Source organism: Sceloporus undulatus, chromosome 9 (assembly GCF_019175285.1).
Source record: "Sceloporus undulatus isolate JIND9_A2432 ecotype Alabama chromosome 9, SceUnd_v1.1, whole genome shotgun sequence".
Taxonomy (NCBI): Eukaryota; Metazoa; Chordata; class Lepidosauria; order Squamata; family Phrynosomatidae; genus Sceloporus; species Sceloporus undulatus.
In genome coordinates, this window is record NC_056530.1 from 16,999,153 (window position 1) to 17,016,851 (window position 17,699).

The 17,699-nt window shown below is 43.0% G+C and overlaps 1 protein-coding gene across 3 annotated transcripts; it reads right to left on the reverse strand.

The window, feature by feature from the left end:
* Positions 1-4,090: 4,090 nt before the first annotated feature.
* Positions 4,091-17,311, reverse strand: LOC121915066 (FXYD domain-containing ion transport regulator 5-like). Of its 3 annotated transcripts, none has more exons than XM_042438904.1 (9): positions 17,104-17,310; positions 13,057-13,108; positions 10,256-10,333; positions 8,543-8,650; positions 8,405-8,452; positions 7,750-7,791; positions 7,222-7,296; positions 5,972-6,020; positions 4,091-4,559 (listed from the first exon to the last, which is right to left on the reverse strand). In XM_042438904.1, exons 1-9 carry the CDS (start codon positions 17,149-17,151, stop codon positions 4,535-4,537), a joined length of 525 nt encoding a protein of 174 aa, XP_042294838.1. In that variant the 5' UTR covers positions 17,152-17,310; the 3' UTR covers positions 4,091-4,534. The 3 variants fall into 3 exon arrangements, with proteins under 3 accessions (XP_042294838.1, XP_042294837.1, XP_042294839.1); XM_042438903.1 differs by having other exon boundaries at positions 8,543-8,653; positions 17,104-17,300; XM_042438905.1 differs by lacking the exon at positions 7,222-7,296 and having other exon boundaries at positions 8,543-8,653; positions 17,104-17,311.
* Positions 17,312-17,699: the final 388 nt, after the last annotated feature.

Sequence of the window (17,699 nt, forward strand, 5' to 3'; positions counted from 1 at the left end):
CCGCCCTTCGGGCCCCTGGCCTTGCGCAAGCCTTCCCCAAAGCACAGGGCTTCCAGCTCGGGCCGATTTGTTGATCCTTCCCTTTTCCTCTCCTTCCTCCCCCTCCATCTTCCTCTGCCTTCTCTTTCTTCTCCTCTCCTCCTCTTTCTCTCTCTCTTCTTCTCCCTTTTCGCCTCCCTTTCTCCTTCCCCTTTTTCTTCCCCCTTCTCTTTTCCTCCCTCCTTCTTCTTCTCTTTTCCTCCTTCTCTTCCTCCTCCTTCTTCCCCTTTCTCCTTCTCCTTTTCCCCCTTCTCCTTCTCTTCCCCCTTTCCTCCTTCTTCTTTTCCTTCTCTTCCTCTTTCTCCTTCCCCTTTTCCTCCTTCCTTTCCTCTTTCCTTCCTCTTTTCCTTCCTCTTTTCCTCCGTTTTCTTCCCCTTGTCCATTCTCCTTCTCCTTCCTCGCCTTCTTCTCCTTTCTCTTTCTTCCTCGCCCCTTTCTCCGTCTTCCTCCTTCTCCTCTTCCCCTTTTCTCCTCCTCCTCCTGCTTTCTCTCCTTCCCCTTTTCCTCCTTCTTCTCTTTGTCTCTTCTCCTTCTTATTCTCGGTTCCCTCCTTCTCCTTTTCCTCCTTCTCCTTCTTCTCCTTCCCCTTCTCCTCCTTTTTTTCCCTTCTTCTCCTTCTCCTTCCAGCCACTCCCTCAGAACCAGCTGATAGATTTGCCCCTAATCCGAGGTTTAAACAGAATGACCAGGCGTCCTCCTTTTCCAGGACATGCCCTACCTTTCAGCCTTCTCTCCAGCAGGAATGCCCAAATGTCCTCCATTTGGCGCAGCACTAAGAAGCACGAGTTCACATCTCTTTGGGTGTTTTTAGCCTTTATGTTGCCCTGTCCAACATTTTTTTCTCACATGTCCTACATTTTGTGGTACCTTGTCCTCCTTTGCGGTGAGGACATCTAGTCGCCCTGGGTTTAAGTCCCTGGGGAATGGCAAAGAAAGAGGAGGAGGAAGAAGAAGAAGAAGAAAAACTCAGCCTGCATCTGCACTGAAGAAATAATCCAGTATCACTCCACATTAACTGCCATGGCTCCATCCTATGGACTTCCAGGATCTGTAGTTTGTTGTGGTGAAAGTAGAAACCAGAGCTGAGTACAAGTAGTCAGTAGTAAGAGACATTAATACCTTATAAATACTAACCGAACCACTAACTTCAGCACCTGAACAGCACAGAGTCAAAGGAACAGGTGGGTAGCTCAGGATCTCTGTGAGTGAGGCTATACTGTATACACACTGGAGAAATAACCCGGTTTGGCACCGCTTTAACTGCCCTGGCTCAAATCTATGGGATTTTAGGAGTTGGAGTTTGTTGTAGACCCAGAGCTGAGCAGAGCAGAGTCAGAACATCTGACTTTCACTTGGGCTTTGGATAAAGCCTATTATTTTGGAGATCATTCCTACACCTCACAATATGAGATTCCAGCCTGAACAGACAGACAAAAAATAAAGCTGCTTCAGGTCACTTTGGAGGTATGCTGTTTAAATGCTGCGTGTGTCCTAAAAGGCCAGAAGCCACACCAAAGCAATGCTAAGGACTAGAGCGCAGCTTTAGAGCAGCTTCTGGCCTCTTAAGATTCACGTGTCATTTAAACATCATACTGTACCTCCAAAGTGACCCGAAGCAGCTTTATTTTGGGCTTTATTTCTTCACTGACTTCTAGAATAGGGATGGGCACCATGGTCCACTGACCATATGTCGACTCTGAGAGCATTTTTGCATGCCACAGTGACTTTTACTGCTGCCTCTAAATCATGTTACAAGTCTGTTTCACCCCAACGGAAAAACCTCAGGCTGCCAAATAAGGCAGCTTCTAACTGCTTTGAAGGTGGCGGGGTGTTTAGACAAAGCAGGAAGAGAAACTGGGTGGAACACAAAACAAAGCCACGTTCTGGAGCTAAAAACAAAAAGAAACTGGGATATTCTGACTCGAGGCAGAAAATGTGCTCCATCACAGTGCCAGCCCGATGCCAGTACAGAGCTCTGGCAAAGCAAAAATGGGATCACCAATAATTCAATGGATATAATTACAATGTACACAAGTGCAGCAGGGAAGCATGGGCTGAAAGGGGGTGAAGGGGGTATGTATAGGGAGCCTCCATGATTGTGCTTTGCCAACATATCACCTGGCACACCAATGCACTGTATAGGTGGTGCATTGCACATGCAATTGTGTGGCTGGTCATATAGGCGGCCGTCCAATGGAATGGCATCTGGGTGGGAAGAGGGAGGTAATTGGAGGTCACTGGTGTGGTTGTATGTTGGTGCACATGCATGGGGAGGCAACAAAATAAATAACCATACAACACTGCTTGACACCGCATGGTGCAGACAGCCCATGGGTGTTTGGCCTGCCTTGGCTGTGGGCAGTGTGGGCAGTAGGGTTTCGGTCCACTTTCAGAAAACCCAGGATCAAGATACTTTTTCATGCCCCTCTGCTCTGGCCCTATATCCTGCCTGCCACCAAATTGAAATATAGGTTGTGACAGCTAATTCAGTGGCAATCTGATCCCTTGGCCATGTGTGTTTAGGGGTCCAATGCTGTCCTCCAACTTCAGGAAATAGTCCAAACCTGCTCTAAGATCATATTTTTGTTAAGTGGATCTGAAAACTTCTTTGAAAACTTCCGAAGCTTTGGGGAAATGTAGTAGTGAGTCTGCAAAACCTGGTTTGTAACTTTCTGATGAACCAGTGCCACTTGCTGGCTAACTGGGGGAAATGCATTTTGAAAATATGTTTTATTTTCACCTAAATATTCCAATGCACATGCAGTGATGGTGAACCTTTAAGAAGCCAAGTGCCCAAACTGCAACCCAAAACCCACTTATTTATTGCAAAGTGCCATGTCCCTCTGGCTTTCTAGTAACAAACTCTGGCAAACTCTGTGCTGCAACGATGGCACATGTGCCCACAGAGAGGGCTCTGAGTGCCACCTCTGGCACACGTGCCATAGGTTCACCATCACTGGATAAGAGCTATTTGGATGGCCCTGGACCAAAGGTTCAACAGAAGGAGATCACTTTAGGCATTCCCCAATAATTATTGTTCCCTTTGCCAGATCAATAAGTGGAGGAGACAGTTGAGGAGCTGATATAGAAGTGGACAGAAGCATAGGTAAATAATCACTTTCTAGGTGGTCCAAAATATTATAGCTCATCCTATAGAACAGTAACTAGGAGAAGCAGAATAGAAAATCAGTAACACTACCTACTGTGTGTGTTGTAAAGGAATGTAAAACTTCCCTTAGCATTATCCCAAGGACTGCCATGAAGGCATGTCAACTGCAGGCAGGACGTTAACTTTGGACCTTCTTTACTGACCACATTGTCCAAAGAAAAACAGTCAGGTAAAAAAGCCTCATTACAGTCCAGGTCAAAGCATTTTCCTTTTCATTAGGACCCAAACCAACATGAGCATTAAAATCACCACACACCACTATGGCTGATTTAGGATCCTGTGTCTCACTTGGGACATTATCAGACAAGGGAAATTGGAAGTATAATCCAATGGCAATCCGAATGCAATCATGGGGTATCACGTTATTGCGTGATAGACTACCACACGCAATAGCAAGCTATTTTTGGGCAATGGCAAAGTCAGTTTGAATGCAATTCAAATTTGGTGGTCTTCCATCCAAGTACTAACCAGGGCTGAACTTGCTTAGCTTCCAAGATCAGACAGGATCTGGTGCCTTTAGGATATTTAAGACCTGAATTGTATTTTACTTTTAAATTTGTACCAAAAGGGTGGTGGGGAAGTAATGACATTGAATCTTTGCTGTTGCAAAGAATAATATTGTATAAGCTATCCAATATAAAGAGTTCATTTTTCAAGTGCCATTCCTTCTGTTGACAAAAGACCTAGCAATAATCCAGTGTTGGCTTTCAATGTTGGATTTGAGTCCTCAGGTGCAAATGAAGGCAGCAGTAACTTCCATCTGGTAATGTATATTTTTGTGACAATCCACGCCAGCGGTGACATAAATTCCTTTAATATTATCGTGGCTTTGTCTGCAGAGGCCAACAAATGAAGTGAATTAAATGGAGCCAGAAAACATAGAAAAAACAAACCACGCCAACATTTTATTGTGAATACAGAACTGGAGACTCCTTGGAACAGAATTAGCACAGTGGAGTTTTCCTTGGCATAGAAAGTCTACAGCCAGGCCTACAAATCGTACGCCAACTGAAGTCTCTCTTAACCTGAGGCTGTACAAAGAAACAAAGTTTGGATCCATGAATATTTCAGTCTTTCTGGCTCTCCAGGGGAATTAGTTTAATGAAAATATATACGCAGTGCAGAGCCAGAAACAATGAATGGGTTTTGCAGGAATGAGCAGAAAAGACATGATGAAGGTCAGACAGAGGGTTGGATGACTGGGGTGAGGTTTGGGAAACTAAGCAGCAACTTTTCCATTGGTGAAGAGCATGAAAGGTTGACACATGGGACGTCCACATCCAAGGCGAAGCAGGATCAGTGCAGTCCTGAGGACACAAAGTGGCTTCAGGCCTGTGACACATCATAGGTTCTGTAAAGAAAATGGACAGAGTTGAAACATATCAGAATGTATTTAACTGTGTATTAAGTGCAGCCGTAGCCTAAGATACTGTGATGCCTCAAATGAAGGGCAAGATTAGGGTTGGGATTGCACAGGATCCCTAGATGCCAATTTCTGCTTTTTAAACCACTACTGCCACCAGTCTCCCCAAACCCCACAAACAACCTCCCCATTTTTCTTTTAAATGCTGTGCAATTTCTGGCAATTTTGGGTTAAAAGCCACACAGAAACACCCCAAATGCATGGAAGCACCACAATTCAACTGCCAGAACTTTTACCTCTTCCAAATACCTCCATTTTCATCACAGCCCCTCTCAAAATGGCAACAGTTATCATTTTGAGAGCAACTGCAGGGAGGGAGCAGGGGAAGCTAGACATTGTAAACAAAAAAGATAATGGAGCACATAAACATAGCAATACTAGGGATGAGCAAGCTAAAATGGACAGGAATAAGCCACTTTGACTCAGCGTTCTACTCAGAAAATGCGAAAACACAAAGAAATGGGTTGGCTTTCATACCAAGGAGAGATATAGCAAAAGCAGGCAAATGATACAATGCAAGATCAGACCAAATCATGTCAGTAAAGGGGTGTCTTGACTGTGAGTTCCTGCATGGCAGGGGTTGGACTGGGTGGCTCTTGTGGTCTCTCCCAACTCTATGATTCTATGATTCTAGTAAGAGTTCCTGTACCTTGGATCAAACATTGATCAGAATGGAAACTGCAGTCAAGAAATCAGAAGACTAGGAATGGGAAGGGCATCCAGGAAAGAACTATATAAGATCCTACAGTGTAAAGATGTACAACTGAGAACTAAGGTTAGAATCATCCTAGCCACTATATCCTCCATCTCCATGTATGGATGTGAAAGTTGGACACTGAAGAAATATGAGAGAAAGAAAATCAACTCATATGAGATGTTGTGCTGGAGAAGAGTGTTAAGGATACCATGGACTGTCAAAAAGACAAATGAATGGATCCTTGAACAGATTAAAGCTGAACTGTCCCTAGAAGCCAAAATGACAAAATTAAAGCTGTCACGCTTTGGCCACATCATGAGAAGGCATGACTTGCTAGAAAAAGCAATAATGCTAGGGAAGGTGGAAGATAGTAGACACTGAGGAAGATCACACACCAGGTTGATGGATCCAGGGAGGTGACAGGCCTGAATCTACAGGACCTAAACAGAGCCAAGGAGGACAGGGAGGCTTGGAGATGTCTCATCTACAGGGCTGCCATGAGTCAGGGCCATCTCAAAGGCAGACAACGACAACAACAACAACAACAACAACAACCCTTCATTTAAATGCTGCCATTCAGCTCCATTCATGACATAATGAATTAGAGGGGAGAAAAGGAAGTCAGGATGGGTTGCTGTCTTACCTTGCCCGTTTCTTCCCGCGGCATCGGGGGACTTTCCCATGTTTACCACCTAGAAATTGAGAGAGAACAAAGAGTTACAGTTCTTCCTAGCGTCAGGAATAGAAAGAAGAGGGCAGCCAGCAATGCCTAAGCGACTACAACCTAGACGTCTTCTTCTGTATATGAAAACAGTGGCAACAGATTTTGAAAATCTCAGTAAGAGGCAGTTAAGTTCATGCCATGCAAGGTTCACAATAAAAAAAAAAAACCCTATTAACAAGTTTGTGTACAACCTAAATATCAAATGAAAGTATCGATTTCATGACAGCCATGTGTTAGTTAATCTATTGCTCACATTCATAAATTACATTAAGTAGACCTTTCTGCCTTTATGAAGAGCCCACACCCCAAAATACAGGATTTTGTCATTTGTGGTTCAGTTTATATTGAAGGAAATGTTTTCCAGTCCTCAATGAGAGAACAGGATTTTATTGCACTGCTTTTTCACATCTTTTCCTCCCGTACTAGGCACTGGATGTAACCTGTAATATGCAGATTTTATCACAAACTTCCATGCCCAGGGAGAAGCCATCCCTTACCTGATCATGGCATCCCGTACCCAATCTGGACTTCTCCGCACCTTGCAAAGAACGGGAAAATCCATTCTTTCCAAAAGTGCCAGAGAAGTCCAGATTGGGTACAGGATGCCATAATTGGGTACAAGATGCCTCCTGCTTGGGCAAAGAGGGGTGCAATAAAATCTGCATATTAAAGTTTGCATCCTGCACTTAGCTTGGGATGAAAGGACAAGAAATGGCAGTGTGATAATCTCCACACAAGGCACAGTTGTCAGCCCTATAAGGAACAAGCTTTCCAGCCCTGAAATAAGAAACATCCCTCATAATAAGGGATACCCGGCAACTCTATGTAATTCAAACTCTGGGTACTTATCAGGACAGCGTGTCACTCGGTATTAGTTGCTGGAAGCAACAGTGGAAGAAAACCATTGCCTCTTTTTGGAAACTACTTTGGTTTGAATGCTCAGCATGAATGTTGAACTTACTACCTACAATTAACTTTTGTATCAGATGTTTAGCCTTGTTTTAGCCCTGTTTTAAGCTGCTCTGGGGCTCGTGTTGAAGAAGGGCAAGATACTAGATAGATAGATAGATAGATAGATAGATAGATAGATAGATAGATATAGACCGTTTCCACCCCTTTTAGCAACACAGCTTAAATCAGATCCATTCATGCCAGCCCTCCATTCTTACAGGTGAGAATGAGAATGCCAAGGATGAACAGGATGGCAGCAGCTACTAAGCCCCATTTGCGGAGAGACTCGTAATCTGCAACAGGAGGAAAAACAACAACAGATATTTAGTACAAACATCAAATGGTATACTAAGATAAGCTAATACTGGTGGATAAGCAATGTCTGGAGAATGAGCCAGTTTTTAAGAGCAGTGTGAAAGACATTTGAGATGCCTATGAGGAACTAGAAAGAAGTCTCCGAAAGCTTATGCTACCAATTTCTTTCTTTCAGTCAGTCTCAAAGGTGCTATAAGCTCTCTCCACATACTGTGTGCCTACATGTATTTCTTTTGTGCCATGATCTTCTCCAGTCAAACAGGTTGTGCAGGGGGTTTTTTTTTTGACATCCCAAAATCTGCAAAACTTGCTTCCCAAAAAGAAAGGCAGCAAGAATGAAAAATACCATGAGCAGGCACCCTTCATTCAAAACTCTTCAGGGTCTCAATAAGAACCACAATTTAAAAATGTCCCTTCATTTTAGGACTTACCATACTTGAAAAGCTCATCATTGTAATCTGTATTTTCATCATCTGCCAAAAGAGAAAAAACATTAGATGGACATAAAAATGTGCATGTTTTGCCATCATGAGAGTTTCACATCTGATCCTCCTGTTACAAATTACAGGACCAGTTTCAAACATTGCATATACAACTAGCCTGATAGGTAAAGGTATTTGTTAATATCTATACATACATAAAGAAAATAACTGAGAGTCAGTGTGGTTTAATGGTTGAAGTACTGGAACTCCAGGAGACCAGAGTTCAAACCCTCTCTCAGTCAAGGAAATCCACTTGGTGACTTTGGCAAGTTGCTCTCAATCTCAGAGGAAAGTAATGCCAACCCTCCTCTGAATAAATCTTGCCCCACAATATGTTCACTACATATTGGAGTGGACTTGAAGGCACATGACAACAAAGGGAAAGTAAATACAGGCTTAGATTCCCCACTTGAGTCCTAGTGCAACTCCATGCTGGTTCTCAATATTCATGGGTATTTACCTAATTTTAGAGAAATGGAAAATGCATTGAGGGGAGAAAGATTCTTTCCAAGTATGTCTGTAGTACCAGAGACACGCTGCAGAAAAAATACTGCAAATCCCCAAAGCCAAGTTTTCCCTCCTTCTTTTGCAGCCTTCAATATACCTGTTCTCCTCTTCTGGTCAATAGGTGGCAGTTCAGCTGAAGTGACTCCTGGAAAAGGCAGTGCAGAGACACAATATTTTACCAGCTGCTGTTTGGTTGAGATTGTCCCAATCTCATGAGCTTGGTTTTAGTGCTCACCTGCAGGACTTGTGGATTCCATATGGCTGGTGCTGATCATGGCAGTTGTTGATGTTTCAACTGCAGTCGTAACTTCAGTTGTAGTTGTCACTTCAACTGTAGTCATCACTTCTATGGCAAGTCAAGGAGAAAATATTAAAAATGTAAAAATGAGCCCAATTTTTTTCGGGGAGGGGGGGATGTTCTGAGCTTTGTAGCCAAACAGAGACATGCTCTCTTACTTCAATCTTACACTAACACTTTAATCATTAAACAAGTATAATAATGGTGTTCAGGCTTTCTGCATCCAGGTATGCACCCAATCTGAAAAAGACACCCTGATGGCAAATCCAGAAAGACTAATGGGACCTACAAAATATTGTCACACAGAATGCTGTTGTTCAGAGTTACAGTCAGCCAACCATGCCTTCTGCTAAGGCACTCCATTCCACTCCCCAGCCCAACAGTCATTTAATATGGACACTGAGCATCAATCCTCAATGGTCTATTGTGGGGTGGGATTTCCAGCATCCTGAAATCTTCATTCCCCATAAAGATTTTTGTTCTTCTGGCTTCTTGGGAGTTCCTCCAAGCTGCTTCTACCTCAATGGTGCCTTTTGGCTACATAAGAACTGGCATGCTGACCATACTGGCTAGAAGACACTGAGCATTGTAGTCCAAAATAGTCCACTTTCCAAACTTCACAGAGAACTGAGGTCAATAATATTATGAAAGGATCCCAGCCCAAAGATGTCAGCCACGTACCATTTGTTGCTACAACCTCTTGCAGAAAGTTCAGAAAGCTCAGCTCATTATTTACATCTGCCAATCCCTCTGCCATATAAAATGAGGGGTGTAGCCACACTGCAGAGTTAAAGCAGTTTGACAAGACTTTAGCTGTCATGACTCTAGCCTACAAAACCTTGGGATTTGTACTTTAGTGAGGAATGCAGCCTGGTTTGTCAGAGAACCCTGGTACTTGGCCAAACAACAGATCCGAGGATTCTGTTGGATAGAGTCATGGCAGTTAAAGTGATGTCAAACTGCTTTAATTGTGCAATGTGGATACCTGATGATATGGAACAGGAAAACTGGGTTAGAAGAACTTGATCCTTAAAACCAAGGTAGCTATTTTCATGGTTTTAATTGACTATGATTTTAAAAACTGATCTTTAAAAGTATTTTTAGTCTTAAAAAAAATACTTGTTCTAACTGTTTTATTTGTTGTGCATTGCCTGGAAGCCATAATGGAACAATGTATTTAAGCTACAGGAAAAGAGATTCCCCCTCAACATTAGGAAGAGCTTCCTGACAGTAAAAGCTGTTTGACTGTGGAACATGCTCCCTTGGAGATTTTGGTGGAGTCTCCTTATTTGGAGGTTTTTAAACAGAGGCTGGATATCCATCTGTCAAGAGTACTTTGATTGCATATTCTTGTATATCAGGAGGCTGGACTGCATGATCAGTGTCTTTTCTTCCATCTCTGATTCTATGAAATCATACACACATCCAGCAATGTCCCCTCTTCATTATACAGTTTAGAATGTGACACAGCAGACACTCAGCCAATAAGGGAAGTACAGTAAATACATTTGGGAAAAGAGCGTGTGGGTGCTAACTTCAGTACAAAACAATGATTCCTTTTTGCTTGCATGCAGACGCAGCCTTTCTGAAGAGGGCCAGATACTCTCAGTCAAATTGACCAGAAATGATTTAAGAAGCCATAAGACTCACGTGTTGAAAAAAAATGGGGTTTCGTTGTGGTTATAGCTGTAGCATCCTCCTTCTGTTCAGCAACTGAGGTTGGACTTACTGAAATCAAAGGAAAGATTTGGTCAGTCAGCATGTAATGGCCACTGAATGTGTTCACACTTTATTGAACTAAACCTTTGCAGCCCAATATTCCCCCCCCCGCCTTTTCCCCCCTTTTCCTTTTGTAAACGTTAAGGGTCCCGCAAGCTTTTGAACGCCTTGCTCTTTGCATACAGTGCTGGGTGTGGAAGATGCCAGAGAGGCCATTTGGGCTACTTTAGGAAAAGTGTTCATTGTCTGAACATCAGTAGCTGTTTGCATTGGATGGTGGAGCTGTTTCTATCTACCATTGTGTGGCAAGGCAAAAACATTGTGCAGAAGGTAGTAGTAACTTTGCACAACACTTATGCTGGCATCAAGAGAATTCATCCCATCCCTATACCAGATTAAGGGTTTGTTGCAGACGGTAAGAATAAAGAAATATAGGGTGAATGCTAACCATTTTCTGGATCCTCTAACTGTTTTCCAACTCTGTCCTGTCTTAGGCTTAAAGGTTATGTTTTGATGTTACAACTCCCACAGTCTCATAGCCAGCCAGCTACTGGCCATGATGGCTGGGGGATTTGGGGAATCAGAGTCTAAAACAGTAACTGCTTTCCCATGCTTTTGCAGTTGGATGTGCAGGGATTACTACAACTCCTCTCCTTCATCACCGCTCATCCTTTTCTGTGATTCAAACCCTGTAAGCAGCTGGAGGCTCTGGAACGCTGCCTCCACCACAACACATGCGAGGAGGGATGCTTGGGCTGTGAAGCAAAAACCATGGCATTTTGTGAATTCTTGGAAATGCCAGCATATGTTCTGACTTATTGAACAAAAAAAAAATATTGTTCATTTGCAGGGTAAAATATTTTACAACACTATTTTCTTCATTTGCCCAAATCTCCCTCCCTCCTAGTTTGGGTATTGCCTGTCACTGCAGGCTTTTCCTCTTTATTGCCACATCTTGATAGCTCTGCGTGCATCTCTTCAAAACACACACGACTCTGCCTACAGTTCTTCTGCACAGAGTACAACTCGCAATCATTTATCTCAAGTGGGATTTGGACGACAATCATAGCATTTCCCTCTCAAAGGTCATGGCAGAAACATCCAAGGCAGGGATGCAGAAAGTTTGGCTCTCCAGATGCAGCACCTGCCAGTCCCACTCAATATAGCCAATAGTAAGGCATTGTGGGAATTGTAGGACAAGCCCTTTAGAGAGCCAAAGTTTTTCCAGTGTGATTGCATCTGAAAAGGTCACTTGAGTCTTTTTGAATTCCATTCCTTTTTTCTTTCCTTGATGTTCAACCTTTGCGAGAGGCTCAGTGTGACTTACATTAAAGTGATGGTCCCTAGACTAGTACAAGTCCATGAGCCACGAGCTACCAACCCCTGATCAGTTTTCAGGAATGAAAGAAACAATTGTAGCCAATGGGCACAAATACGGTAGCAGTCCTTGACACACTGGGGGGGGGGGGATTGTTGGTCCTCCAGCCCAGATAGTGTGTGAAACGTTGGATTACAATATATGGTCCACTCCCCTTGAGGTCTGCTCAGAAATGTTTATTTGTTTGTTTGCTTAAGTATTTATAGAGTTCATGAACTGAACATTTTACATGGTGGTACTCGCTATGTGGAATAATATCTCTGCCGAAATTGGGCGTTTTTGATCAGTGTGGTTTTTAGTTGCCTATTAAAGACACACATGTCTTACCCTGTGCCCTCGTTGTTGCAAAAAGGTAGCCTTGGCTATTTGAAGGCTATGCCTCTGCAGCATAAGATGTGGCAGGTTCTGCTAAATTGATAAGGTTTCTGGTACAGCCCTTTTGGTAGACTGCATACCTGTCATCCTTTTAGGCTTCTGATAGGTACTTGGCTAGTCAGTGTGCAAAACTAGATTAGTAGATTTTCTGTGTGTGTATGTGATCTTCTTGTGTTCTTACTAGAGTTTGAAAAAAAAATACTTTTTGGATCCTATAGCCTGCAACCAACATAGTTATAGCATTTCTAGGAACAGTCACCCCAAGAGTAAATTTTCCAGGCTATATTTCTTATGGGTCACCTTGGATTAGCATGGAATTCCCTTTTTGCCTGAATAGATCTCTCAGATGATTTGCTAGTGCTCCATACTTGTTAATTCCTGCCTGCTTTCACCATTAGCCTATTGAGTATTAACAGCCATCTTCAACAAAGAATGAATAAACTGGAAAGAAGCAGAAAGCCCTTAATTCCTGTATTTCCCCAAATCCAGGAAGGACCAACAACCTCTAGTGTAAAATATACTGGTAGTCCTCAAAACATCCAGACTTGGCCTCAAATTTAATGTCAAGCTGCAATGTTATGAAAACACAAGTTTTATTTCAACTTCTGTACCTACTGACATTTATCCCCACTCCCCGGTTAGGTTTCTATTCCAAAAACATGGGAACAACTGCAGAAGTGAGATCTATAAGCTGAAGTTCAATTATGTAGATTAAGATGACCAATATCTGTCTTCTAGAGGGCTGTTCTACTATTCCTAATGTCAGAAGTGTCTGTTTTGTCTCACTAACCAACCATGACTCCATTCAGGGCAAGGCCCTACTGCCTTAGTCAAAGCAAGGCCAAGATGACTCATGCAAGTGAGGTTAGGTGAAAAACTGTAGCTCATGGAGCACATGGATGTGTGACTCCATTGTTATCTACTGACATAGGGTTAGAACATGCACTTGGAAAAATGTCATGAACAGGCAACATCTTACCTTCTGCATCCACAGCGGTTGTGAGACTCACAAGGCCAAACAGCAGAAAGAGCTATGAAAGAAATACACAAAGACATGTTTTCAATTGTTATGCCCCAAATCTGGATTGTGTCCCATCCAGTCCAACTCCCTGCCATGCAGGAACTCACAAGTACCAGCAACAGATGGCCATCCAGCCTCTGTTTAAAGACTTGCAAGGAGGGAGACTCCACCATTCTCCGAGGAAGTTTGTTCCACTGTCGAACAGCCCTTACTGTCAGGAAGTTCCTCCTAATGTTGAGGTGGAATTTCTTTTACTGTAGCTTGCATCCATTGTTCTGGGTCCTAGTCTCTGGAGCAGCAGAAAACAAGCTTGCTCCCGCCTCAATATGACATCCCTTCAAATATTTAAACAGGGCGATCATATCACCTCTTAACCTTCTCTTCTCCAGGCTGAACATCCCCAGCTCCCTACTTGCCTGTTTGCTAGCTTTTTGTACTACACCAAGATCATTCAAAGACATTGCCATATTCATCTATTTCAGCATAAAAAATATGAAGGAATTGTGTAGCAACTTTGAGATGGATAGCATTGGATAAAGGCATCTGATGAAGTAGACTGGAGTCAACTGAAAGTTTTGTTAGCAATGTCTCGCAAAGGTGCTACAGGTTTTCTTTGTATCTTTTAATGCTGAGATCATGTTATGACTACAATTCACAGAACAGCTCACATAAAAATAGGCACATCAAGAGCCACATCCAAATGAAACAAAAACAATCAGTTCTGCTGACAAAGCCTAGACCTTAGCTTTAAAAATCAATTTGTTTTGTTAATTATTAGCATGCATCCAATAATTAATTTCTTGTTGTTCATGTTAGTAGTGAATCTTTAATTCATTATGTTGATCATCACATTAATCTTTATGTTAATCATTAGTTCAAGAAACCAGGAGTCTGCAAAACAGAGCTCCTGTTCCATGCCATTCTGCACACAAAAGCTCTCCTTGCATGAAAAAGCTTCCAGGATGGCCAACTAGAGCTCTTTTGACTGGGAAACCTTCCAAAGCTTTCAAGCACCTACAGTCTCTGTTTAAAAGAATCCAGGTTAAGTTAAAAACAAAACCATAAATTTACTGTCCCTTGTTATATATTTTTTAATCCTCAGTGAATTGAAATAGTCGATTTATTCTGAACAGCTCTTTCCAAATTATGCCTGTTGAACCAGAAAGTAGTTTCTGATATCCTTTTCCCCATAGCTATTAGTGTTAGACGACCCTGTACTATGAAGCCTGGAAGTTCAGCTCAAGCACATATTTGATGCTGCCTTCATCTACTTTCCCCTTTCTTCAGAATGACTATATAGATGTACAGTTCAGCTTCCAAAGAATCTTTCTATTCTTTTCTTCCTATTTTTTAATAAATGCAAATTTCTAGTTCTTATGTTCAATGATATACTTGATATGGTAGCAATGCCTGCAAAAAAACTCACTAGTCCAAGAAGTGGCTGTCAATAGGATTTTCAATTTATTGGGGAGATGGGGATTCACAGTACAATTGCATACTCAGAAACCAATAAGTCCCACTTAGGGGCTGCACAGACCAGCATGAAGTGCAGGCATGGGGGTGGCATGGAGGAGTGGCATTTGGGCAACACATGCCCTGATGCCGCCCCATGCTGGCGTCATGATGCCCGCCTAACCACATGGCAGGTGATGCCACAGTGCTCCTTCAGCACAGCATTTATACAATGCATGCTGAAAGGAGCACCAAAATGTGCCGCCATGGTGGCAAGGGCACCTTCTTGTCAGCTCTGAAAGGAGTGGCATTTTGCTGTATCTTGTAGAGCTGGCAAAGCGCTGGATCAGGGCAGCGGCGTGCGGTTGCTGTAGCCCCAATCTGGCACTGAAACGGGTGGTGGGATGCGGCTCCTTTGGGGCTGTGTGTACAGCTCCTGTAAGTCAGTCAGTAACCACTAAGGAGGTATAAGCTTATACGTCCAAAACACACTGAAGAAATAATCCATTTTGCAACCACTTTAACTGCTTTCGCTCAATGCTAGGAAATTCTAGGAACTGCAGTTTTGTGAGGCATTTAGTCTTCTCTGTTAGTGATCTCTGATGCCACAATAAAGTACAATACCCAGGATTCCCTAACACTGAGCCAAGGCAGTTGAAGCAGTCTCAAACTGTATTCTTTCTGCAGTGGGTTTTGGACCATAGTTCCTCTTGTGAAAAGTAAACCCCAAAATATGCAATTTATTTACTTTTTCTGAAGAAAGGTTAGTGCAATGATGTAAGAAGTATATACGTTTGCCTGGTTTGTGCAATGCAGGCTGGTCACAGATTTTAAACTATCCTGTTGCAGAACGTCAACTTCCTGGATGAAGAAAATTCCTTGAGGGCAGAACAAAAACAAATGCCTATTTATAGCCTGTTCTTTGTTGCCAGGCCTACATTTTCCCTATCCGGACAGGTTTATGGCCTAAGCCAAAGCCCTCCAGTGAGAAAGGAGCATAAATTCAATAAATAAATAAACAAATAAATAAAACAAGGGTGGGCAATAGTGGTCCCTCCAGATGCTTTTGGACTGTGATTCCTATCAGCCACAGACAGTAAACCTAATGGTGCAGTATTGTGAAAGCTGCAGTCCAACAGCCTCCAGAGAGCCACAATTGGTCATCTCTAATATAGATCATTTCAATTAATTTTAACATTAAAACCTGCATTTTAAAAGAGCGTACACTCAACATATTTTTCCACATAGAAAACAATTACAGACTATAATGAAGAGAATATAAAATGAAGGGTATCATAATGGTATTTAACCAGAAACATTTTTCCGGCTCTGACATGTCCTAAGTTTCATCATTGCCACTGTTTGCTTTAGCTTCTTTAAGTTGCAGAACCACCCCAATACAGTTTGCTGCCTGAGGCAAGGCAGCGAATAAACACACACAACATGCATGCTAGAACCCTACCCTACATCTTGCTTGCGACAGTTTTAGGTGAGCATCTCAGCAACCTGATGGGCATTTCTGCCTCAACAGCTCAGCAGAAGTCTCAGGCTCTTGGTCCAGTCTCTGGAGATGGAAAAATACTGATACTTCCACTCAACAGAAGGTGCACTTCTTCTTTGACTCTGATAACTGCTGACATGGTGGCTTACAACTGTAGGAAACCTTCAAAGGATGTGAGTCATGATGCAAAAGTCTAGTCAGGCAGCTCTGAGCGATCCAGCCACTAGTGTCTTAAGGAGTCCCTTGGAGTTCATTAAAACCTATCAGGGCTTCTCTTTCCAACTGAATCTCAAAGACCGATTGGTGTTTTTCTCTAGGCCTCTCCTACTGGATCCGATCCAGTCCACTGTAGTCCCAGCATCACTGAAATTAACCAGCTACCCCCTCATTCTTGGCTTTGTAACAGAAGACGAATGTGTTCTCTCTCCCACACTGAACAATCCCACAGGCTCATACCAAAGCTCTGGCACTTTGTTATTTTCCAGCTGGTCTGAAACTTCTACTTTTAGAATCAAAAGCTTGGGCAGGGCCTGGAAAAGTTAAGTTTCAGGATTACAACTACCAGAATCCCAAATCCATGGAGCCAGCTGAGGGAGTCGGGGAGCTGCATTTTATTTTAATAAGCAACTTTCCCTGACTTTGGCTGTGTGTGTTGTCTTATGTCGCTGCCCAGAATATATAACACTGAGTCTTTAGCTCCTGTCCAAGGAGAGGGGGTCCTGGAGAGGGAGACCAGGACTTCAGTAAATGTGATCTAAAGCAGGTAGGGCATTTGTCATGGAGCTTATCTGCCTAGTCTACAGCTTGGTCCCTTGCTTTGCACTGCTAAACTCCTTCCTGCTCTCAGTTAGGGACATGTGGCTTTCATTTCCAAAGGCCTTCTTCTTGTGCCGCCAATTCCATCCCAAAGGGTTAATCCCCGGCAGAAACTTTTCTCCAGGCTGGTAAGATTTTCCAGAGACAGGAAACAAGTGGGAGGAGGGATGAAAGTTATTATTAGAAGAAAGACCTGGGTGGTCTGGTCTATGCTAGAAAGAGTTCAGGTCACTCACCTTCATGGCGGATGCTTCACAACACCAAGCGTGCGGCATGCCGGGCATCTGCGAGTGAACGAAAGGCCTCACCAGTCATTTCCTCTTCTTGCCACTTCCTGGCACTTATGGAGTGGGCGTGAGTCACAAGGCACGTGTTCTTACATTTCCAAGTGTGTGGGTATATATAAAATCCAGCCAGTGGTGTGTGTGAGTGCTTCAGAAGAGCATGATGCAGAAGTACCGCATCTCTCTGTACATGACGGCAGGCTGTAATCAAATCTAGAGCTGCTAATAAGAACAAAAACAACCTTTCCGCCCTCCTTCTTGGCATGCTTGGGCGAATGGCAAAGGCCACATGGATTGTCCAAAGACTTTAACTGGAACCAATATGTACACAGTTGGAGGGCAGTTTTCTGGGAGAGCAGTTTTAAAGAAGAGGAAAGTGAGGCCCTGGAAATGGTGATCTGGTGCAAAGTTAGCTAGATGGAAATAGTACAAAAAGAGATCTTACAAGGTGAGTACTGTCCCTGTGTTGGGAAGCTGATGCAAAATGGTGGTCAGACCGTCAACACAGATGCCACCACTTAAAGCCAGCTGGGGATTTGGGGAGTTGT